General features: G+C 39.3%; 1 protein-coding gene across 2 annotated transcripts; it reads left to right on the top strand.

Moving 5' to 3' along the window:
* Nucleotides 1–111: 111 nt before the first annotated feature.
* cwf19l2 (CWF19 like cell cycle control factor 2) lies at nucleotides 112–24,507 on the top strand. Of its 2 annotated transcripts, XM_077611191.1 has the most exons (19): nucleotides 112–280; nucleotides 727–837; nucleotides 2,829–2,951; nucleotides 3,611–3,742; nucleotides 3,901–4,020; nucleotides 7,445–7,538; nucleotides 10,357–10,472; nucleotides 10,629–11,052; nucleotides 13,495–13,723; nucleotides 15,138–15,243; nucleotides 16,518–16,619; nucleotides 18,180–18,308; nucleotides 18,409–18,546; nucleotides 21,525–21,737; nucleotides 23,209–23,325; nucleotides 23,414–23,569; nucleotides 23,633–23,713; nucleotides 23,932–24,033; nucleotides 24,252–24,507. In XM_077611191.1, exons 1-19 carry the CDS (start codon nucleotides 191–193, stop codon nucleotides 24,393–24,395), a joined length of 2,727 nt encoding a protein of 908 aa, XP_077467317.1. In that variant the 5' UTR covers nucleotides 112–190; the 3' UTR covers nucleotides 24,396–24,507. The 2 variants fall into 2 exon arrangements, with proteins under 2 accessions (XP_077467317.1, XP_077467318.1); XM_077611192.1 differs by lacking the exon at nucleotides 2,829–2,951.

The raw sequence follows: 24,507 nt of genomic DNA, 5'->3' as shown, positions 1-24,507 counted from the left end.
TAGGCAGGTGGTTGATGAAATTTGAAATACTTTGAAAGGAAACATTTTGGTTTTTCTGTAGTAAGTTTTGGTCAGTTTTAATTGAACTCAGCGGGTTTTACTGTTTAATAGAGCCGATTGCGGATTTTGTGATCTGGCAACCCGAGACATAAACGTTTCACGACCAAGAAAACTCACGAACGGCAGTGTCATGGCGGCGCATGTAAATTTTGAGAGTACCAGCAACATCGATGATCGTAAGGAGAGTAAGCGGCAGGCACGACAAGAAGCGATTGAAAAGGTATATTCCTTAACTTTTGATAAAGACTATTTTGACTGGCGTATGAATATACTCGCCTCTCTGCATACAAGCAAGGACCTTAACTTGGCCAGTGGCTATCGTTGTTGTGACAAACAATCACAAACACGGGCCAGGCTTATAGGAAAAGACAGCTGTGTTTGCCTGATGTTTAATGCGTTGCCTCGTGTTCACAATGCTCGTTGTCTGCTTCCTCTCAGGCTATATTTACACTGCTACACTCTTAACTGATGATGTTTCGCCCAATGTAAAGTGTTGTTAACATTATCAGCTATGTGTGTTTGCCCCGCTCAAAGGAAAGGTGGGTCAGGAATCGTGTCTTTCCATTCCCACTTGTGGCACTATCGTATTTTACACATCGTCATCAGCATCAAATTAATGTTTCATTTTTAATCCCATTTCCCTCTTCCGTTTCACCCAATTTTTAGGCCAAACGGCGGTATGAGAAAGAGGAAAGTAGGAAGAAGCTGAAGAGACAGAGAGGGGAAGATACTTGGATGCTTCCTGAGGTCACTGACAGACTGAAGGAAATAGAGGATGTAAGACTACATTACACAGAATAAATTAATTTGTAGAAAAATTAACACAGGTTAATGATATACAGTGGTACCTCGTCATACGACCGTTCGTCATACGGAATGCTCGTCTTACGGGGGAAATTTCGATCGAATAATTCGCCCGTGATGCGGTCAAAGTTTCGTCATGCGACCAAGCCAGGTTGCCATGGCATTTTTTTTGGCATATCTTTCGTGTATAACAATATTTACGAGCACCGGATGAGCTATTCAGACCAGGAAACGCACAACGCGCATGCGCGGTGAAAAGAGGGCTTTCTGGGTAATGAAGTATACTCGTGCTCGCAAAAGTATCCCCGGCAGCAACTCTATCATAGGCGCCGTTCGATGGGACGCGAACACAGATGCTACAAGCTAAAAGGAGCCGCTAGCCAGCGCCCCTGTAGCTCCCATGAGAAATCCGACTCGGATCGCTGCCGCCTGTGCGACGAGGAAACAGAGTCGTCTGAACACTTATGGCTCCGCTGTCCGGCCTTAATGACCGAACGCTACCATCGCGGCTTGGGCAACTCCCTGGATGAACTTATCCGTGTTCCAGTGGCAGCCCTAGCGCTGCTGAGGGTAATCCTCAGGCGCCTGAGGTGAAAAAGAAGAAGAAGAAGAAGAAGAAGATGAGCAGCGGGGCGATCGCTGATAAGACTGCTTGCTGCTCGTTGGCAAGTGGTCGTGCGTTCTCCGATTGTGAGGACATTTGTGTGCATCATTTTCGGAATATTTTGAAGGGAATAGTACGACAGCAAACAGCCCATCGATAGCGAACGTGAGGGTGGAGTGTTTGTTCTGTTTACGAGTGCGTTGTGTGGAGGGAAAAAAAAAACGAAGCCCCTCTCCCCTCGGCGAAATCCGGCCAATTTTAGTTAGATTAAACACTTTATTTCTATTAAACCACTCGTTATTTATTACTTTGTCAATATATGGCGAATTATAAGAAATAAAACATTTTTTTTCAATCCAATATCCTGTTTCTGGTGTTTTTTTCAGAGAGTTGGAACGAATTAAATTGTTTCCCATTCATTTCAATGGGAAACTTTACCTCGAGTTACGAGTAACTTGTCATACGAGCTCAGTCCCGGAACGGATTAAGCTCGTATCTCGAGGTACCACTGTACTATGTCACATTCATTCATATCGTGCAATTAGAGTTACATTGCTGCCTTCAGGATTCCTTGTACTCCATGAACCGTATTTTGCATCTGCATTACAGTAATGCCTTGACATACGAGCTTAATCCATTCCGGGACCGAGCTCATATGTCAATTTACTCGTATCTCAAATCAAATTTTCCCATAGAAATGACCTAAATGCCAATTAATCTGTTCCCATCCTCTTCAGAATTCCTTGTAATCCATGAACCGTATGTTGCATCTGCAGTACAGTAATACCTTGAGATACGAGCTTAATGCGTTCCGGGACCTAGCTCGTATGTCAATATCCTCGTATCTCAATCAAATTTTGGGGGAGACAGAGAGTGAGAGGGAGGGAGGGAGAGGGGGGGAGAGAGAGGGGGAGGGACGGACGGAGTTTTGGGTTGGAGGACAGGAGAGAGCCTTGTCACTTGACAAACAGCAACGCGCTCGTAACTTAACATAAACTTTAAATTTAATTTACATGAACTTGGATTACAATACACACACTTAAATGGGTGTAACTTTGTTGTGCTATAACCGAGGTAAAGGAGTTTATGTATTTCGCCGTGGTTTTCGAGTCGGAACACGCTATCTCCCGCTAACTGTTTATCTTTTAACCATATGAAACGAAGACTCTCCATCTCGTTATGAATATATATAAACACACACACACACATATATATACGTACAGATACGCACATGCAGACACAGTTCAATAAGTATTCTAACAGCCTGCTATATGCATCAATTGGTTTTGGTTTGATAGTTACATTAAAAAAAACTTCAGCCCTCCGCAGTAGCAATTTCTCACCTGCTTGTCCCATACAGGAAACGACTTACAAAGACAAAAAGAAAAAACTGAAGAAATCTAAAAAGAAAAAGGAGAAGAAAAAGAAGGCCAAGAAAGAAAAAGCAACAGAGGAAGCAGATGGCTCAACTTACAGCTCAAATGTGAGTTGATAAATCAGCCAATCGCCTGTTGTATTTTAGAATTTAGAACAAATGTCATTCAAAGTAGAATATTCTACTGTTACTCCAAGCACTGTGCTACTTTAATGTGGGAGAGGTAATACATACACTATCTATATTTTGACATTTTCTTGGTGGCACTTTGGGTGAGTGATTCGAACTCCCGAACTGTGGCCCTCCCGCGTGGGGTTTGTATGTTTTCCTCTTGCCTGCATTAGTTTTCTTTAGGTACTCCTGAATCCTCCCACATCCCCCAAAATCTTACATGCTAGGCTGATTGAATACTCCAAAATTTTCCCATGGAATGAGTTTGTGTGCAAATGTTTGTTTATCTTGTGCCCAACCACTGGTTGGCAACCATCAAGTGTGCACCCTGCCTACTACCCGTAGTTAGCTGGAATAGACCCCAGCTCTCCCACAACCTCGTAAGAATAAGCAGCATAAAAAGGATTGTGGATCGTCACATATAACAGATGGGTCTTAATGCATCACTTCTAATGGATTTTCTTAATGTACCTGGTTTGACAGTTTTTTTAATCTGGCACTACTTTTCACTATTTTATTGAATATTAATAGAGGATTATTTTCCTTTTTAAATGAAACTTATTTTTTTCTCTTTTTGTCTTGGCTTTATTCATCAGGACTCAGCAGATGAATGGTGTGAAGCTCAACCCCAGCCTCAGTCACAGCCTACTAATAAAGCCTGGAAGGTTTCAGAGAAGTCCAAGTCTCCAGGCAGTCCAGACAATGGTGATTCAGCTCAAACTGTCCAGGTATATTTTTCATTCTGCCTCCAACAGTGCTAAATGTTATGATTAGTGTCAATAAATTCAAATATACCAAATATTTTATTGCATATTTCGATATGTATATATATATAAGGTTAGCATTTGTTTTTTACATCCATTGAAAGAATTTATTTTCCTTATAGCGAGATGAGTGGATGACTTTTGACTTTCTGGCAATGAAAACCACATCCACTGCAGAGAAAAGAGCTCAAAAAGACCGACTGAAAGAAGAGGAGAGAGCCAAAGCTCATGCCATTGAACAGGTGTGTATAAGATTGGCTTTATTAATTTCTAATTCACAAAATCGTCTGTTTTCATAAGTAAGACCTCTTTCTTTGTCTTCTCGCGCTAAGGGTTGCCAAAGCCCCTAATCCTTTTCCATCTAAGTTTAAATCGTATTTCCAGCATGATTTTCTCTGTCTCCCTTCACTCCATTTATTAGCCTTCTCAGGTCATTCTCGAGCTTTCCTGTCTGCAAGCTCCAGCCTTGTCATCTGGCAAAATCCTACCAATACACTCACTGTTAATAAGTGAAAGTTTAAATCTGTACCAGTTCATGTGATATGTTTTGATGCAGGCACTGCGTGTTCTGTTCTCACAGAGTAATTTTCTAAATGTGATTGTCTATATGACCTCTGCAAACTGGCGTCAATAGTGTAGATCAGTTTTGCCTACACTTTTTTCATCCGATCTATTTTCACCCAGTCAAATTGGTTTGGATGTCTATCTCCATGAATGACAGTAAAACGTGATCACTTAATACATGCTTTCCCAGTTGAAATGGACTTGGTGCCTCTGCAGTGAATTAATTAAAGGCTACAAGGTAATTAAAAATAACCCAGTGGTATATAGATATTTCAAAATGTGTAAAATTTATAATACAAAATGTCCAGCATTAGCAAAAGACACAACCACGATACAGCAGTAACTTTACTTCCGAAATTAATTTGTTACACGAGTGTTTTTGTAACTTGTAAAAAAAATTGGTAAACAGAGACACATTTTTCATGTAGAAGCTTTAATTCATTCCAAACCGAACAAAAATCCCCAATACTACCCCAAAACCTTTTAAAAATGATAAGTATACAGATTTTGTTTGAAATGTGTGCAATACACAAAAAACAGAAATTAAAGATGAGACAATTATTTTCTAAGTGTTGAGTGAAAGTCCGTTGATTGTTCACTCGTGTGTTCGTCCAATGGTCGAAAAGATCAATAATGGAAACAGAGGCAGAAATGTGACAAGGTTTTGTCAAGTTTAATAAACATCGTGCTATGTGACCATCAATGGATACAAAGAAATGGCTTCTATCTCATTGAGTGTCCCGATGGGAAGAAAAGTCGAGAATATGTATTGGAGGCTCAGGGTTATCTTCATGCTGACTCAACCCTGTAGACAGCTGGGGAGCCGCTGTCTCTGTGGTTGTCAGCAGTTTCGCTGATGATGATGATGATGATGATGCAAGCTGGGCTGAATTCTGTACACCGAATCTTTTCATGGTACTGAACTTTCTTATGTCTTCAAATGCACCCTTCATAAGCCACTAAAATTAATGACATGCAAAGACATTTTCCATGTTTGTGGTTGGGCTCGTGTGTAGTTGGGGGCAGGGAAGGAGGCAAACATTTGGGAACTGAGTAAACATACTTACACATGGACCTAGAGCTGGGCGATATGACAAAAGTTGTTATTACGATTAAAAAAAAATTGATAATTATCACGATAACGATCAAATTTGAAACTTCAAACTTCTGTGAATAAGTAAATAAATTACTTTCCTCCTTATTCAATTATGAAAGTAACAGCTACCTTACTTTATAAGAAAAGAGAATATGAAATATGATTTTTAAAAGTATTTTGGTTGTTCTGTTGTGCAATAAAGACGAAACAACTCTCTTTACACTGAAAAGTAAATAATAAATCCTGTCAAAATTTGGACATGCGTCTTTATTTTTATAAATTTGCCTTCAAGCCAAAAGTTGCTGTACAATATGAAATAAATAAAATAATTAACTGAAGACATCATCACCATTGGCAAGCAGACTATTTTCAGCCTCACAAAAAGAAATTTACCTCAGTTATGGCCATTTCCCCCGAAAAATAAAAAAGTCGAATGCACCAATTTTAACCCAAGATAAGTTTTAGATTTTTGCAAAGTTTTCCAAACATTTACATCAAATGGAACACCACAGAAAAATATTACAGGCTGTCCTCAAATGAGGACAGTAGGTTAATGAAATTTTCAATAAGGCTGCTCTTTGTGGACAGGTATTACAAGTCATTTAAAAAAAATGGAAAAAAAAAACGCCAGGGAAAATTCACTTGGATCTTTTAGTGGGTCGGCTCGGTACTGTCCTGCATATCATAATAGCTTATTTTGGCCGTGTTATTGTCCTTATGCGTTAATGCTGCGTGTTAGCCTCTATTGCTAACATGCTAAAACACGTTTCCTCATCATCCTCTTCTTCTCCTGAGCGTTGGTCTGCAACTAGCGTTCATCTCGCAACAGCACCCCTCATTGTCTTTGGTGGTTGAGTGTTGTAATTGCAGTTTAAAATTTTCAAATTTTTATCAAAAGTTTTTAATACCATTATTGACCAAAATTATTTCACAATAATTATCGTGATCATTTTATCGCCCAGCTCTTCATGCACCTAAATGCACAACTTAATTTAAAATGATGCTATGTTTTATTAAATATTCAATCTTGGCGAGCTTGGTTATAGAACGACACATGAACACTTAACATAACAGCATCCTTCTTTTCACTCACCATAACTTCCTTGGGCCGTTAACCTCCTGACTACCAGTAGTTCAAATTTGTCCTCTGTAGAGGACCTTTGTAAACCTAAATATCTCCCACCCAGTGCTTCCAATCGCACTTTTGTCCTCTGTAGAGGACGTTTGTAAACCTAAATATCTCCCACCCAGTGCATCCAATCGCACTTTTGTCCTATGTAGAGGACATTTGTGAACCTAAATATCTCCCACCCAGTGCATCCAATCGCACTTTTGTGCTCCATAGAGGACATTCAGAGCTTTCCAATGATACCAAATTTCTTTTGCAGTGCTCCAATTATTTCACATAGATTGTGGAATTTCAAAATAAATGTTATTGGACATTTTTTTCCTGGTAGTCAGGAGGATATGGAAAAGCAAAGAATAAAGGTACATTACACCTGATGAGAAAAACTCAAAAAAAGGTGTTAGAAATTAGAATGTAATTTAATTTCTTGAATTTATTCCATGTCTATAGACAAAATCTTCTCATTGAGGCTTTTTGTAACGTCAATATTTTGTATGTAGAGACCTTCCTAAACTGAGGTATCACTGTAACACAATTTAGCAATGTTGATTCTTTTTAATACTTATTTATTGATATAAAAATAAATTTCAGAAATTCCAGTTTTCTACATTGATTTCAAAATATCACAAACTGAAAAGTGCAGCGGAATGTAGACTGATTTTAAGCTTGTTTTGCTGCCCATATTGAACAATATTTTTTTTATAATTTTTGGGTGGGTCCATAAAAATTGGGAAACGAGGCACAGCTGGCCAGTTCTGACAGCACTGGTGTACAGTCTACCTTTTCCCTCATGAGCTATGTTTGTTTTAAAAATACATTTCTCAATTAATTACCAAATTAAAGTGAGTCTATTTAATATAGTGTATGCGGTTTTTTTTAGGATGGCTTGCACAAATTAGAACTTAATCCATACTGGAAGGATGGTGGAAGTGGTCTGCCCCCAGAGGAAATGTCTGGATCTGCTGCAACAAATGGTACCATTATTCTCATCTCATTCATCTCATTTTCTGAACCGCTTTATCCTCATTAGTGTTGCGGGGGGTGGTGGAGCCTATCTCTGGGTCAGAGGCGGGGTACACCCTGAATTGGTGGCCAGCCGATCGCAACCATTATTCTCAAAATTCTATTTTGAGGTTTTAATTCACAAAATAAAAGGAAATAAGGCGGTCATTTGAAAGAGTAGCATGTCCACCTTAATACCCGGTAGTAAACACCATAATGCAAGACAATGCGGCCGGTATGGTCATTTATTTCAAAATAGAGAAAAGACAAACAGATAAAACGCTAACCAAAATTTATCTTGACGTCTATGAATGAAATTCATATGTATAAAGCGTGAAAAAACTCACTTAGGCCTGTCACTGCTCGCTCAGGGCATCGCCATCTTACCTAGGGTGCCGCCATTTTACCTTGGACGCCACCGTCTTACCTAGTTAAATGTGCTCTGACTGGCCAGACAGATGTGTTTGTAGCGTTTACCATGTCAAGACATCCCAATAGTCATTAAGGCTGATCGAAGGTCTTGCGGTCAATTATTAAAATATAAACCTTGATACCTACGTAATGTGTATGCTATTATTGCACCCAGATAAACTGTCAAAGCTGGGTTGCCTCGACAATAATCTTTATACAGAGGAAGCAGCAAAACACGTGGTAGTTTTAAGCTCCCGGCCGAAGGAGGTTATCTGGACAGGGAGGCCTCTCGAAAAATGGTCGCCGCTCGGCCCTCTTCCTTTGTTCTTGGCTAGCCCCCTTGGCTAGCCCCCACCCTTCCTAAGAAGGGGTCAGCGCTCGGACAGAGCCAAGCGTCCACCTCGAGGTTCCCCATCCAGATACGCCGTTCACTCGGTCGAGGGTGGTATTTAATAGAAGTTAGGCGGGCACACAAAAAGGGGTGGGTTATATACAAAGTGATGACAGGCCTTGGCCTGTAGGTGTCAGTAAAAATTCTATTCTAGTGACTAAATTCATAAGAGTGCAAGATTAAATATAAGAATACAGTTCATATTTCACATAAACACTACATATAGCTCTATGGGCATATTTCCTGGTTGTGCTTACATTACTTCCTTTTTGAATGTCTACGTGCAAACAACACACTCCCTTTTGGAACACAGACCATTGTACATTTGTGATGATGAAATAAAACAAAATTCCGCTTTGATTTTTATCTTTTTATTTCTTGTTCGAAAGTGACAACTATTGCAGTAATATGAACCATCGAAAAAAATCGAGATAATTCGACATTAAAGGCAATTTGACCGCCACATATTAAAATACTGGTAAGAAAATTGTAATTTATGTCATTAAAAAGCATTGGGTTCTCATCAGGATAGACTAATTTCATTTTTCAAATCAAATAATAATAATAATCGCACATAGGCCCTGTCGTCATCATCAACAACAAAAGCCTACTTGTCATCACACCCAGAAACTGCGTATGACGATATTGGTAGTGCTTCTCCATAAGGTGCGTTTACTCGTCAAAAGACCTAAGTAAGTGATAGTTATGGACTTGTAATTTGGCATTCTGCTGTTATGGATACAGGTCACTTACCTCTCACTGTCTTTCACTTACCTTCAGTCAGCTAGTAGGAGGCAGATCACCACCCAAACAAAACATCTTTTCATATAACCTCAGAAGGGAATGTGTATTGTGTTACCGCAAATTTAGAGTTCTGATGGATGTGGGGAAAAAACTGTCCTTAAGCCTATTTGTCCGTACTTTGTGGGACCTATAGCGTCTGCCAGAGGGCAGCAGCTGGAACAGACTGTGACCAGGGTGGTATGGGTCCCCTATGATGTTCCTGGCTCTGCTGAGGTAACGAGGGTTGGCAATGTCTTCCAGTGAGGGCAGAGAGCAGCCGACAATCCTCTGGGCAGTGTTAATCAATAATAATAATTTGATATTTTGCATTTACAAAGACAGTCATATTAACTTATGATATTCACCCTAATAATATGCTTTTGATTCATACAGTATCTCAGAAATACCACGTGATGATGTTTCTTAAGATTTTTCCTTCTAAGTAACAAATTTGTACTCTATTAAAACCATAAATATGGAGGTGAAAATTGAGAATCAGGGGGCGGCTTATAGGCGAGAAATTGTAGAACAATTTTAAGGCAATTATAAGGATGCAGCTTATATGCGAGTGAATACGGTACATTTAAATATTTTGTTTACATCAATCATTTAAGTAGGAAAAATCAATCAAGTTGATATCCAATGTTAGGAATTGAGCTATTTTCTTTGCCATTTGATTAAATAATTGACTGCCATTGACAGGTATAGACATCAAATCTATTTCAACTTGGAAGATTAGCATTGTGTGATCATGTTTCACTGCCATTGAGACTGACAAATAAATGTCCAAACCAATTTGACCAGTGAACTGGCAGGCAGTCAAACATTGGACGTTTATCGCCGTCAAGGGTAGCCAATGAGTTAACATTTTAAAGTACATTTTAAGAACCCAATAATTTTTACCCCATTCCAATATTCTGAATATGACGAGATCCAACCATATTTCAGATCACATGATCGGATCAGAGACACCCCTAATCATAGCTGTTTTTGTTATTTGAGTTTTTTTTTCTAAATGTGAGTGATACTTTTTTCCAACACAGAATAAAAAGTGTGTTATTTCCATTTTTCATTGTTGGTTATTTACATTTTTATCATCAGAGCCAGGCACAACATACTAAAGTCAATAAAATGTGGCCAGAGATAAAGGGAAGTTTTTCTCAGTGTAAAACACACTTTCATTGTAAAAATTGATCTTCCAACAGTTTTAGTGGTGAATGACGGCGGTCTGAGCTGGCTCAGGAAGAGCTATCAGAGAATGAAGGAGCAGGCAGAGAGAGAACGGCGCAGCCTGAACGATGTGGTTGCAGACAGATATGGAGTAAGGACTGTATGGTGGAACACTTTACAAATACACAGAGCTTTTAAAGAAAAGCCAGCAAGCTATTTGTAATTTACAAGGCCATGCTAACTCAAAGAGATGTCTTGTATGTAAGACACAAATGTTAAACACTTTCATTTGTTTATTATTTTGCAGTCAATGGAGACATTCCAGCTGAAACTTGCTGAAGCAGAAAATGCTGTTTATGGACCTAAAAGCAGAATTGAAGGCAGGCATTTGGAAGGAAAAGAGAGGTGGCGTAGAAAAGGAGATAACAGTGAGAGGGATCGGTGGAGAAGCTATGAAAAACACACATCAACTTTTTCCCATGAGAGATATTCTGAGAGGATAGGTAATCAGAAAAGAGAGAGAGATCAGAAGAGCGGAAGAAACCCAAAGAACGACAAAGACAGATATCGGGAGAATAAGAAGGAAAGGGATGAAGAGAGGGAAATAAGCAGAGATAGAGAGAGGTCCAGTGTTAGATCCCCATCTGAGAAAAATTGTAATCAACGTTCCTCCATTCTTGGGTCAATGAAAGGTCGTTTCCTTAAGCCTTCAGACGATGATGACAGCAGAGGTGAGTTAATATCTTTTTGGACTGAAGAGATCTCTCTTCCCTTCTTTTTTAAAGTTTGATAGAAATCACAAGCCCTAATGTGCATCACCTTAAATTTTTATTCACTAAAATCTTTATTCCATTGAGCATCATTGGCTGGATGCACACATCTGATTGTCTAAATACAAATTACATGCCTCCACTCAGTGACATAATTTTTGACACTTTTCTCGACCAAATGATTACTGAAATAATACGTTATTGTAAATTAAAAAAAGATTAATACTGAGAAACTAATAAATTCAAATTAATCAATAATATACAGTCGCATGAAAATAACTTAGCAATACAATGTGTATGCCCACCTGATGCTGTAGCGGTTAACTCGCCTGACTTTGAAGTTTTATTCTGAGAAAGAGTGCCATTAGCTATCGGTGTTGTGTGCACGAGTATACTTCATTACCCAGAAAGCCCTCTTTTTGCCCGCGCATGCGCGTTGTGCGTTTTCCGGTCCATGTGTAGCGGAAACTCGTCTGAATAAATCGTTCAGTGCTCGTAGATATTGTTATACACGAAAAAGATGCGGCAAAAAAGACAGTGCGCTACAATGATAAACAGCCTCTCATGTCATGGCCACCTGGCTTGGTCGCATCTCGAAATTTTAATTGTATCGCGAGCGAATTATTCGATCGTACCATTTTCGTCGTACCACGAGCATGTCGTATGACGAGCTGTTGTATCACGAGGTACTACTGTACAGTAATCCTTCGATTACCGCAGTTAATGTAGACCAGTGTTTCCCAACCTTTTTTGAGCTGTGGCACACTAATTGGATTGAACAAATCTCAAGGCACACCACTATCTGAAAATCTTAAAATTTAAAACTTTGTCGCCTATATTAAGATTATAAAGTCATTCTCATCAAAGTTTTTATTAACCAATTATTACAAAATCCATTTTTTTTCACACCGATCTAACGTCATTAAAGTTGATGTACGCACAGCCTGAACAGCTTTCAGTTGGACTGATGTTAAAATAATTAATACAGCGGTTTTTAACCTTATTTTAATTTTTTACTTTTTCTCCCAATATTACGCAAAAAATAATGTGCTCACAGACTTTACGCCGCCAAAAGTTGATACCCCTGAAACCAAACAACTTCTGGTTCACATAGCGTAAAAACAGGAAAATGACTTAAATCTTAAATATTACGACTTTTTTCCTCCCAATATTACTTCAACCACCTAACATTACGAGAAGAGCCATTTTGTGCTCACACAGACTTAACATCGACAAAAGTTGAAGCCCGGAAAACCAAAGAGCTTCTGGTTACTTTACACAAAAATAAGCAACAAAATGACAAAATCTTATATTACATTTTGAATCTTGTTATACTCCAAGATGCTTGATTTTAAAACGTACGCCAGCATCCCTGTTGTACTATGTTTGCAGTATGATGCTAATCAACAGTGTAAACACTTTTGAACTTTAAAATGTCTTGAATCATGAAATGTAGCATTGCTGATTCTTATGCCTAGACTGTTATAGTTAGTACAGTGGGGCAGATAAGTATTTAGTCAACCACCAATTGTGCAAGTTCTCCTACTTGAAAAGATTAGAGAGGCCTGTAATTGTCAACATGTATAAACCTCAACCATGAGAGACAGAATGTGGAAAAAAACCCAGAAAATCACATTGTTTGGTTTATAAAGAAATCTGTTTTTCTGCAAAGGGACCAGGGCGACTGATCTGTGTAAAGGAAAGAATGAATGGGGCCATGTATCGATAGATTTTGAGTGAAAATCTCCTATCAGCAAGGACATTGAAAATGAGACGTGGCTCGGTCTTTCAGCATGACAATGATCCCAAACACATAGCCAAGGCAACAAAGGAGTGGCTTTGTAAGAAGCATTTCGAGGTCCTGGAGTGGCCTAGCCAGTCTCCAGATGTAAACCCCATAGAAAATCTGTAGAGGGAGTTGAAAGTCCGTGTTGCCCAACGACAGCCTCAAAACATCACTGTTCTCGATGAGATCTGCATGGAGGAATGGGCCAAAATACCAGCAACAGGGTGTGAAAAGCTTGTTAAGAGTTACAGAAAATATTTGCCCTCCGTTATTGCCAACAAAGGGTACATAACAAAGTATTGAGATGAATTTTTGGTATTGACCAAATACTTATTTTCCTCCATGATTTGCAAATAAATTCTTTAACAATCGAACAATGTGATTTTCAGTTTTTTTCCATATTCTGTCTCTCATGGTTGAGGTTTACCCAATTACAGGTCTCTCTAATGTTTTCAAGTAGGATAACTTTCACAATTAGTGGTTGACTAAATACTTATTTGCCCCACTGTATATAGTTGCGTCATTTCAACAATATGAGGAATACTTTGTATTTCAGCATTTGGCTGAATTTCTACATGATTGTAAATCATTTTGCTTCTATTGTATTTACTATGCAGTTACTGGATGCCTTCCTCATCGAGCTCGGTCATCTGTGGGATTTTCGAAACCTACCTCAGATGATGAAGACTCTGGTCCACAAAAAATGACTGGTATGGTCTGGAAGAAAAGTGGGGGTCTTTCTAATGAATCTGATCACCTGGAAAAGGCGCAACATGAGGTGCCAGGCACTGGAAAGCCAACTCATGCTCCTTGTGACAAAAAAGCTTCTACAGCAATAAAATCAAGGTCAGTTGTCTTCTGAACAAAAGGAAATGTGTTTAATAAGGGTTACTTTACAATTTAATAACCTATATAATTTATAATTATTATACAGTAATACCTTGACATATGCGCGTCCCAACATATGAGAAATTTAAGATGCGAGGAAAATTATCAGCAAATTTTTGCCTACGAGCACCGGGCGTACAAGTTGCATTTTTTTACAGGAGATAGCGTGACCGAGTCGATAATCTGCTAAAAAGCCAGCAGAATCTACATGGACTTGAAAGGAAAGCAAGCATCTGAAATAGCCACCAGCAAAATCCTTCAAAGCGAGTCGTGCCTCATTCGACAATTTAAAAAAACAAACACTCGGTTCTGAGGCATGGAGAAGCCAGGAAGTTCCGACTCAAAACCGCGGTGGAATACATTAACATCTTTGCCTGGGTTAGCGCGTGTTTAAATTTAGTGTAACGTAAGATTAAAACTTATTTTTTAGTGTGTGTGTGTGTGTGTGTATAGTATTCTAAATTCATTGAAGTTACATTTAAAGTTTATGTCACGAGCGCGTTGCCGTCAAGTCTCTCTCCTGTCCTTTCTCTGTTCTGTCTTTTTCTCTCTTCCCCCTCCACGCCCTCTGCTCTACTGTCTGTCTGTACTGAATAATGTCACATTTTAGTTTTGTAGGTTGATTGATCACTTAAAATTGTCCCTAGGTATGACTCTCTGTGTCCATTGGTTGTTTGTGTCCTTGTGCCTTGCAATTAGCCGGCAACTAATTCAGGGTGAATCCCGCTTACTACTGTTGTTGCCTGGGCTAGACTCCAGCACCCACGTTGCCCTAGTCAGGATAAGCCGCTTGAAAAATGAATGAATGATTGAGTCTGTTTTTTAAGCATGTATAATTATTTTTATCTCCAAAATCTCTCTCAAAAATGCTGTATAAAACCCTTCTGGGGTTTACCAAGAACACAGAAAGAATCAAAATGCAATCTGCCTGATGTCAGTCATCAAAACCTTCTGAAGCCATTTTGGTGATACTTTGTTTATTTTAAGTAAAATGGCATACAGAATCACTGCAGCATAGAGTTTACAAGGTCCTTGTGCATTTTCATTCAACAATTAAAACTGAAACAACGCACAAATGGCTTATCAGATAAATGAATCAGAACAGATAAACAGTGAGGTATAGAAAAAGTCAATTACGATGGTTATTCCAAAATGCATCATTTAAATTCCCACATTGACAGAAAAAATATTGTGCTAACACTGTTAAATAGCAGATAAAACCATCTGTTGTTGGCATTTTCTTTTTCATAAAACATTAGCTGTGCCAAATGTTTTATTCAGTATCATATCAGTGCTCTGAATCTGTACAGTATATTTTTTAACTCTTGTTAGTTTTTTTTCTTGAACTTTTTATTTTGTGCTTTTTTTCAAGTGAAAGTTGTAGTGATGAAGAGGAAAAAGTGCTTCCACTTCTTTCTGAAGAAGAGATGAACAAACTTGGTGCAAAGTTGGTGAAGGCTGAGATAATGGGTAACACTGTAAGTTGGCAGCATACAGTGCCTTGCAAAAGTTTTTGGGCTTGAACTTTTCAAACTTTTGGCCACATTGGAGGCTTCAAACAAAGGTATGAAGTTAAAACGTTTTGTCAAGAATCCACAACACGTGGGACATAATCGTGAAGCGGAATGAAATTTATTGGACATTTTAAACTTTTTTTTTTACCAATAAAAAAAATCTGAAAAGTCGGGCGTGCAATATTATTCAGCCCCTTACTTACAGTGCAGCAAATGCACTCCAGAAGTTCAGTGAGGATCTCTGAATGATCCCTTGTTGGCTGATAATGATAAATAGACTCCACCTATGTATAATCATGTCTCCGTATAAATGCACCTGCTCTGTGATTGTCTCAGGGTTCCCTTTAAAGTGGGGAGAGCATCATTGTCAGGTTCGCCATTAGACATTCCCAAATTCATGCACAAATATAGGAAAAGATAGTCTTGTGGATTTTCACTCGCAAGAAGAACGACTGTTGAGACAGCTTCCCAACTCCAATTTGTTTAGAACCAAAAGACAATTGTTGCGCTATTAAAAAAAATCTTTTGAAAAATGGTTGTTTAACAAATAAAAGATTGAGTTTCCACATTTAGAGAAGGTGAAGAAATTCAATCACTCGTCTATTAGGATCCGATAGCCGTTTCTGGCCACCATAAAAAAAATTCAACTCACTACATTGCACGGTTTGGACAAACGTAGCGAGATAATCCCCCATTGACTTTGATTTGCTTTGTACTTTGTGCTTTTTGCTTTGTTGTTCTGCGGCCTTTGACTGTACTGTCTAACTTATAACTATGCCTTTTCTTGCTACTGTCACAATGAAATTTCCCGAATATGGGATGAATAAAGTTATCCAATCCAACACACACACACACACACACACACAAATCACGCTTTATAAGGATTATAGACTATTACGGAATCCGTTCTCTCCAAATAAAATACAGTGGTACTTCTACTTATGAATGCTTCTACATACACAAATTCCAAGTTACAAAACCCTTTGACATGCAAAGTACAGTTCCAATATACAAAATCCAAGGTATGAAATCCCCCAAAATGTAAATATATTTCCTGTATCCGTTATTATATTTTGAAATTGTCGCAGCATTCTATTAGTTTTTTTTGGGTTTTTTTTGTTATTCGAGTGTCAGTATAGCAATTTTGTACCTACTTTGTACTTTCTATAAATTTCGTACCTAGAGGCATTCGTGAGCAGAGGTAAGATTATACTTATGTATTTTTGTGTCTATTTCAGGCCATGGTTGAAAAGCTAAAGGCACAGTTGGATGCAGCTCACAAAGCCAAAAACAGCAACAATGCACCAAAGAAGCTCCACGAAACAGCAAAACCAATGCAGGTCTGAATGTACACTGTTTGTTGCTGATTGTAATACTGAAAATTTAGGAACCACATTCAAAATATTTTAAAGCTGAATGCATTTTTGAACTGTCAGAATTTCGTCTTGTGCAGTTTGGATTTAGTTTCCACCTGATTGAGGTTAGTTGGCTGTCTGTGTGTCATTGACTTCCCACTTATCTATTGTCTCATCCTCAGTACCTTTTTCACACCAGTAAAAAGTCAGCAGGAGCGCTTTCCGCAACACTGAAAAAGTTAACATTTATAGAAAATAAGAGAGATGGACTCTGTTGAACAAAATATTGCCAATCAATTACTGAACCAGATTGTCATTCATTCCTTCATCTTCCGTACCGCTTATCATCACGAGGATCTTTAAGGTGCTGGAGCTGATCTTAGCTCATTATGGAAAGTAGGTGGGGAGGACCATGATTTCCTTCTCAGCCAATTGCAGGGCAAAGGAGACAAATAACTCTTAACTCACAGATTCATACCTCGGGAAAATTTGTAGAGTTAAATCAGCTTACCATGCATGTTTTTGGGGCCTTGGATGAAACTAATGCTTCCGGATAAACCCACACATAGTGAGAACATGTCAAGTCCACACAGGAAGGCTCGAACCAGGGATTGAACTCCTTATTATCACTGTGAGGTGGACATCCTAACCACTCATCTATGTGCCACCCATGGATTGTCATATTTATTTTTATCTTTCATGTTTTTTTTCCAGTTTTTTTTCCATTTTATAGCTATGCACACATTTATACATGGCATTTTTCATTTACGCCCTGAGTGTAGAGTTAGGAGTTCATTCCAAACTCCAAAGTTGAATTACTACGGATGTTCATGTCAACTTGTGAGAAATGGTATTCAAGTTGAAGCAGAGTAATTGTAACTGTGCTTAAGTCGACTTTACAACTTCTCAAGAAAGATCAATGGTTCTTAAATTGTATTGCACTTATCAGCTAAGAGGTTCCTCTAGTCTCAGAGTGATGGAGTTCTCTTGACCCGCGCTTATTCAATGTGATCCCAGTCTGTCTTGTTATGGGAGGGCTTTGACCTTTCTACATTTTTACAGGTTTGACTTCCCAGCCCAAGGAAGGACATCATTTATTCTATTCCTCCTTTTCTCATTTTACTTTTTCAGCTGAGGTTTTTTTTCATGCTTTCATGACTATGATGGTAAATTTATTGCAAAAATAACCTGTACTTGTAAAAAGGAAAATATTTTAAAAATATTGCTACAAATAGTTGTTTATTTTGCCACAACTAGAAATTGAATTTGTACAACTAAAATCTGGTATTGCTTCATCTATAAATGTTTTTTATTACAACTATCAGTTTACCACCAAATTAACCTCAACAGCTGAGACTGGTGTTTAGTCACAGGTCACCCGCAGTTTCATGATCCATTCCATTTTAAAAGTGTAATCAATTTAGATTTGCGCAAAATGGATGAATAGTGTTGTCAAGTTTGTAATATTGTAAAAACTTTAAACTGTCAATACTTTGGAAAACATCTTTAGACAAAAACTAAAAAAATCTGTTTTGGGGTTTTTAGATGGGGAGCTGCTCAAGCGAAGACAGAGAAATCCTATTATTTAGAACTGATCATTCCGGTCAGGCCTGGCCAGTCAAGCCCCCATCAGAATATCAGGAACCACATGGAGGACGCAGAAAGAAGAAGACGGTAAAGGATACACAATAGGATAAAAAACTACTGTTGAACTCATGAGTGACATGTTCACTGCTCATTTTTATTTGTGTTCGCATCGAAAAACTCTGCCCAGATTGAGACTCACATTGATGGCCACCGTGCAAGGTACTTTCAGGACGATGACAGTGTGGGTCTGAAGGAGATGGTCAGGAGGGAGAAGATGAGCTCAGCACAGGATCAGAACGCCCTCTACTCTCGAATGGCTTCCAAGGTAAGAAGGCACTTTCGTCACAAACGGTGCAGTGCCTAACGCAGCATGGCAAAAATGGTAACCTTGAGCAAGAGTTGTAAGCATTGGCCATTAAAAAAATAATTAAAAAAGCAGGCTGGTATCATAAAGATATGATTCTCTGTTGAACCTGTCTGCCTTTCCAGACTGTTGTTCACTCCCTTGCAAAGATATAAAGTGAGTGTGTACCTCCAAAATTAGTAGATCAAAATGTAAAAATCAATCATCAATTATCTTCGTATAAGCCGCCTCGTGGTGTAGAGGTTCACTCGCCTGACTTTGGTGCAAGCAGGCTGGGGCTCAATTCCCGCTGGTGGTGTTATGATTGGGAGTGCGGATGGTCGTTTGTCTCTCTGTGTGCCCTACGACTGACTGGCGACCAGTCTATGGTTTAGTGTGCCTTTCGACGGAAAACAGCTGGATTAGGCTCCAGCAACACCCGCAACCCTTTCGGAGATTGGTGGTATGGAAGATTAATGAATGAATCTTTGTATAGTGCATACTTTGTGCTTGTAATCTTTTTTTGTGGAAATGTTGGATGGCCTTGACAAAAATACAGCATTTTTTTTGAATTGCTTAGTTTGCCAGGTTACCTATGTAAGCGCACTTGAAATAATTTCATTTAGGATGTTTTTTTTCCTTTTTTTTCTCCTATCTGCACTGGCGAAATTGGCAATTAATTCTGTTTTCACATGCTATGTAGGGGCAAAAAAGTATTTGGTCAGCAATCAATTGTTCAAGTTCTCCTACTCTAAAAGATGAGAAAGGCCTGTATTTTTCATCATACCTCAATTATGAGAGATAAAATTAGAAAAATATTCAGGAAATCATATTGTATGATTTTTAAATAATTTATCTGTAAATTATGGTGGAAAAATATTTGTTCAATAACAAACAAGCCAGATTTCAAGATAGCACACAACTGTCATTCTTTCTGTAAGAAGCTTTGTATTAGCCCTATATTAGTGACACTCATTTGAAAATGATATCAGTATAAAAAACAAACAGTTTACAGATTCAAACAGTACACTCAACCATGACCACAGGGTGAAAGGACACTAGAAACGGAGTAATAGTACTGCACCAAGTTGTGTAAAGGGCATCTGGAATAGGTAAGCAACTAGGTGTGAAGATATCAAATGTGGGAGCAATCATTAAAAAATGGAACACAAACCCCTGATAATCTCCCTCGACCTGGGGCACCATGCAAGATTTCAGGGGGGGTCAGGGAGTTGACACTAAGACACTGACGCAAAGAGTAACACTAAAAAATATTCAACGATTACTTTGGTAGGGTTTCTATAAATATCACTTATAAATACAGTTAGTTCCATGGGACATCTTTTGCACTTTGTTTAATTCGCATTATGGTAACCATGCACACTCACACCTAGGGGCAATTTAGAGTGTCCAATCAGCCAACCGTGCATATTTTTGGCATGTGGGAGGAACCTGGAGTGCACGAAGGAAACCCACGCAGGCCCAGGGTGAAAATGCAAACTCCACACAGATGGACATGACCTGGATTTGAACCCAGGACTCCAGAGCTGTGAGGCCGACGCGCTAACCACTCGCGCCACCAGGCTGCCCAGTAATTAGATCATTGTATTGAATTAGAGAATAAATCTCTCGAATTTGAATGAGCTTACATCAAAAGAGAATTTGTACTAAGATGCATTCATTGACATTTAAAGTGAGAATATACATGGTCAAAATATAAACCTTTGCATAATGTTTTATAATATTTTATTTCTTAACATTTTAGAACTATTTATTGCAGGATTGCACACCAGCATACAAAGGGGAAATAGTATCTCCGTGATTGCCATGGCAACACTAGCTCATCTAGTTTAGTGCTTTCTAATACTAGTGTCTTTTACAAAATCCTCCTGTTGTGCGCTGCTTGCTCTCGTTACGATCCAGACAGATTAGTATGCGTTTTGTGAACTTAACAATCGCTTTTTATTTTAATTGATGTCTGCTATTACAAGTTTTCTTAATTGACTGGAATCTAATACAATGGGACCCGCAAGGATTTTATTGTGCCCAGGTTAAGTTACTTTCAAAATCCCCACCCAGTTGGCATTTATGTATTCATTTAACATTTAACCTGGTGGCTGAGTGCTTAGTCCGTTGGACGAGTCGTTAGTGCGTCGGCTGCACAGTAACAAGATCAAGGGTTCATTACCAGGTCCGGACATTACTGTGGGGAATTTGCATGTTCTCCCCAGACATGTGGGTTTTCTCTGGGTACTCAGTTTTCCTCACCGAAACATGCATGGTAGGCTGTTTGCACATGCGGCCATCTTACCCGCCCAGAGAGCTCTATTTTAGGATGGCGTAACGTCGCCCGGTGCTCACATTTCTGAAAAAAAATCCACCCTCACCGAGGCTCCCTGCCGTCCAGTCTGCTCAGAGAGCTCTTTTTCTGGATAAAAGTAATGGTCACCGCCCACTGCCCACCATTTTTCTTCTTCTGAGCTTCGGATATTTTTTTTAGCATGATAACAATTTTTGTCATATCACCCAGCCCTACTTCACTTCCACACTTAGTTGCATACACATACTCCAACCTCTATTGCTCCCTCACCCTTACAGGTACACGCACACACGCACATGCACACACACCCACGCACACACTTGTGCATTCTGTTACATTGTTAATATGGTGACAAAACGGACGTAGAAGCTGAATTTTTTTAATACTATGTCCTGCAACTTGCTGTTCATAGACCAGTGGTGACCAGGGACAACACACACTGTGCTGGAAAAGACAAGATTGTTTTAGCCCCTAGAAACTGAATTTATAATGCAAGGACCAGTAACCATCTCTTATGTTTCACTTTTTAAAAGATGAATCCGATTTAGGCATTAACCTTTGAAACTCTGTCTTTAATGCTGCATGCATCTTCCCGTGTTGTTCTTTACAACCATTACCTGTGTTTGATTGGTCCCTCCAGATGATGGGAAAGACGGACGGTGACAACTACACTCTGGATGACATGTTCGTGTCGAGTGCAGCGCAGAAAGAGGGTGAAGGGAGGGAGGAGGAAAGGCTGAGGAACAGAGCCACCGAGGAGAGTAGGAGGTTGGCGACCTCCATGGAGAAATGCCATCACTGTTTCAGTAGCCAGGAGCTCCAGAAGCACCTCATAGTGGCCATAGGGAGCAAGGTAAACCGTGTTTTGTCTTTGGGAATTTGTAATAGCAGTAATACATTGCTAACATTGCTTTCCATTCCCGTATTGGCCCGAGTATAAGACAATGTTTTATACATTGCAATAACACTAAAAAAGTGGGGTCGTCTTATTTTCGGAGTCTGGACATCATACTCATTCACAACGCTAGATAGCGCTATATATCTTTAAAGCGAATGCTGAACTTAACTCGGTAGGCCCTGTCACGAAGAAGAAAAATAAAAAGGGCGGTAGCACGAATAAGAGAAATACAAAATAGTGATAAGAAAAAAAGAGGAAAAGAAGAGGAGATCAATGCAGAAAGGTAGCGACAATCTGGAGAGAAGTGGGTTGAAGATCGGCCATGTTAACCGGCAGCTGTGAAATATGGTATCACAGAGTGTAATGTACAGAGATGGAGAGTTCAAAAAGATCCCCTAAAAAAGCTCCCAGTCAGAGAAAAGCTTTCCGTGGTCCTCAGAGCGCCCGCTTCCAAGAGCTTGACCGGAGGGTGTGCGTGTACGTGGACAAGAAACAAAAGAACGGGATGCCTATCAGTAGAGCCGTCATTCAGCTCAAAGCCGTGGAAATAGCCTAAGAGCTAAACATATCCACAGCTGACTTCAATGCAAGCCTCGGCTGGTGTAAAAGAATGATGCGGTGTAACGGACTAACGCTGCAATGCAGAACAAGTCTATCCCAGCGCCTGCCCCCTGATTTTGGAGAGAAGCTGTTGTCTTTTCAGCGCTGCGTGATCAACTTGAGGAAAAAGCACTCTTACCCACTGGATCAGATTTGCAATGCTCATCAGACACCTTGTTTTTGACGTGTCAACACCTGTCACTGTACACCAAAAAGGTGAGAAATCTGTTATTTTAAAATCCACTGGAAATGAGAAGAGGCACGTTACAGTCATGTTAGCCTGCATCACAGATAGCACCAAACTCCCTCCGTATGTAATTTTAAAACGTAAGACAGTACCTAAGGAGGCAATGCCAGCCGGCATTATTGTACGTGCCCAAGAAAAGGGCTGGATGGAAACCGAGTTTGTAGTGGACTGGCTCAAGGTTGTGGGGCAGACGGCTTGGGGGACTCAGAAAAAAGAGCTATGGGAGGAGCCAGAGGATGGGAGTGAGGACAGTGACACTGAGCACTGCGAAGAAGACGATGTTTGTGAGGAGTAATGTTCTGACATGGCAGATCTCAGCGACTCTCAAGTTTAAATCAGTTTGCATTATTTTATTGCAATGTTTTTACATATTCAGGTTTGTTTAAAGACTCTTGAATATGTTGTTATAATTTGTTTCAGATTTCCCGTAATTATTTTCTGTATAAAAAATTACAGTTGGTGTTCAAAAAGTCTTTTTGCAATTTGAGTCTTGAAAAAGAGGGGGTCGTCTTATATTCGGGCCAACTTGGTAATTACATATTTTTATGTTCTGAAAGTGCTGTAATGCATGTTATCTAGGTATACCTAAGTCTACCAGCAGGGGTGTCGATGACAGAAGGCCATTGTCTCATCTGTCCCCTCCAGCATCACTGCTCGGCGACCACTTTGGACGAGGATGTTTGGTCAGAGATTCAGGTAGAGAAATCCCTCTGTTATACTTTCTGTACATCAAATGTTCGCACATAAAACCAAGATTACCTCCTTCATGCTTTGTGGTTTACAGCTGTTCCGTCGCAGCTTAGTGCGTATGTTTGAGTCCCAGGAGCAGGACTGTGTGTTCATGGAAATGCACATGAATCCACGCAGGAGGCAGCACATGGTCCTTGAGTGTATCCCACTACCTCGGGAACTGGGTGACATGGCACCAATATACTTTAAGGTGTGGTCTCTAGTATTTTTGCCGAACATTTGATATCCTCTAAATGTATGTATCGGTCACCAGAAAGCCATCATGGAATGTGATGACGAATGGGCCATGAACAAAAAGGTTGTTGACCTTTCTTCGAAAGACGTACGCAAAGCTGTAAGTTTTTCTTTTTTTGCCTCATTGTTTAAACACTGGTATCTTTTTTTTCTAAACCAAATTGTTTCCTTGCATGAATATTCATGTATAACAAATTTGGGTACTTAGCACTACTACTTCAATTATTTATTATTTTTGGTTCTCTCCCTCCTCGTCCTTCATTCATTTTCTTCTGTCGTAAAATGCATTAGACCTGGTTAATTGTTTGTGTGCTGCAGGTTCCCCGAGGGCTGCCCTACTTCGCTGTAGACTTTGGACTCCAGGGAGGTTTTGCCCATGTTATTGAAAATGAGCAGAAGTTTCCACATTACTTTGGCAAGGTCAGTTTATCTATTAAAACTTCCAAGCAGGGTCTTATTGAGTACTGAATCGAGAATTAATCCAATATTTGTTTCTATAACTCATTTTGTTGCCACAGTAACAAAAAGACACATGGCAAACAGAATAGTAGATGAAGCGCTGTTAAGTGATATTTTATAAATTGTGACATTGTCATTCAGAAACCAAAATGAAGGATTTAACTGCCTTCTCCTCACAGGAAGTGGTTGGGGGTATGATGGACTTGGAGCCAAGAATTTGGAGGAAGTTAATACGTGAGAACTTTGATGATCAGAGGAAAAAAGTTCTACAGTTTGCAGAGTGGTGGAAACAGTATGATTGCACCAAAAGTGAAACCTCGTAGGAAACATGCAAATACCCCTAGATTTTCTTAAACAACATGAATATTTTTTTCACTGAATGATGAAATGCACGCTCGATATCAACTGCATACAAATAAAAACAACATTGCCAAA

Source organism: Stigmatopora argus, chromosome 10 (genome assembly GCF_051989625.1).
Source record: "Stigmatopora argus isolate UIUO_Sarg chromosome 10, RoL_Sarg_1.0, whole genome shotgun sequence".
Classification (NCBI taxonomy): domain Eukaryota; kingdom Metazoa; phylum Chordata; class Actinopteri; order Syngnathiformes; family Syngnathidae; genus Stigmatopora; species Stigmatopora argus.
The sequence above is the reverse complement of the archived record's forward strand: the minus strand, read 5'-3'. Positions and strand labels throughout refer to the sequence as shown.

Bases quoted from the DNA above. Each gene is read 5' to 3' on its own strand.
- cwf19l2 (XM_077611191.1), top strand. From the start codon at position 191: ATGGCGGCGCATGTAAATTTTGAGAGTACCAGCAACATCGATGATCGT. The intron at 15,244-16,517 runs GTAAGTTGGCAG...TGTCTATTTCAG, and splicing joins CTGAGATAATGGGTAACACT to GCCATGGTTGAAAAGCTAAA. The intron at 23,714-23,931 runs GTAAGTTTTTCT...TGTGTGCTGCAG, and splicing joins CGAAAGACGTACGCAAAGCT to GTTCCCCGAGGGCTGCCCTA.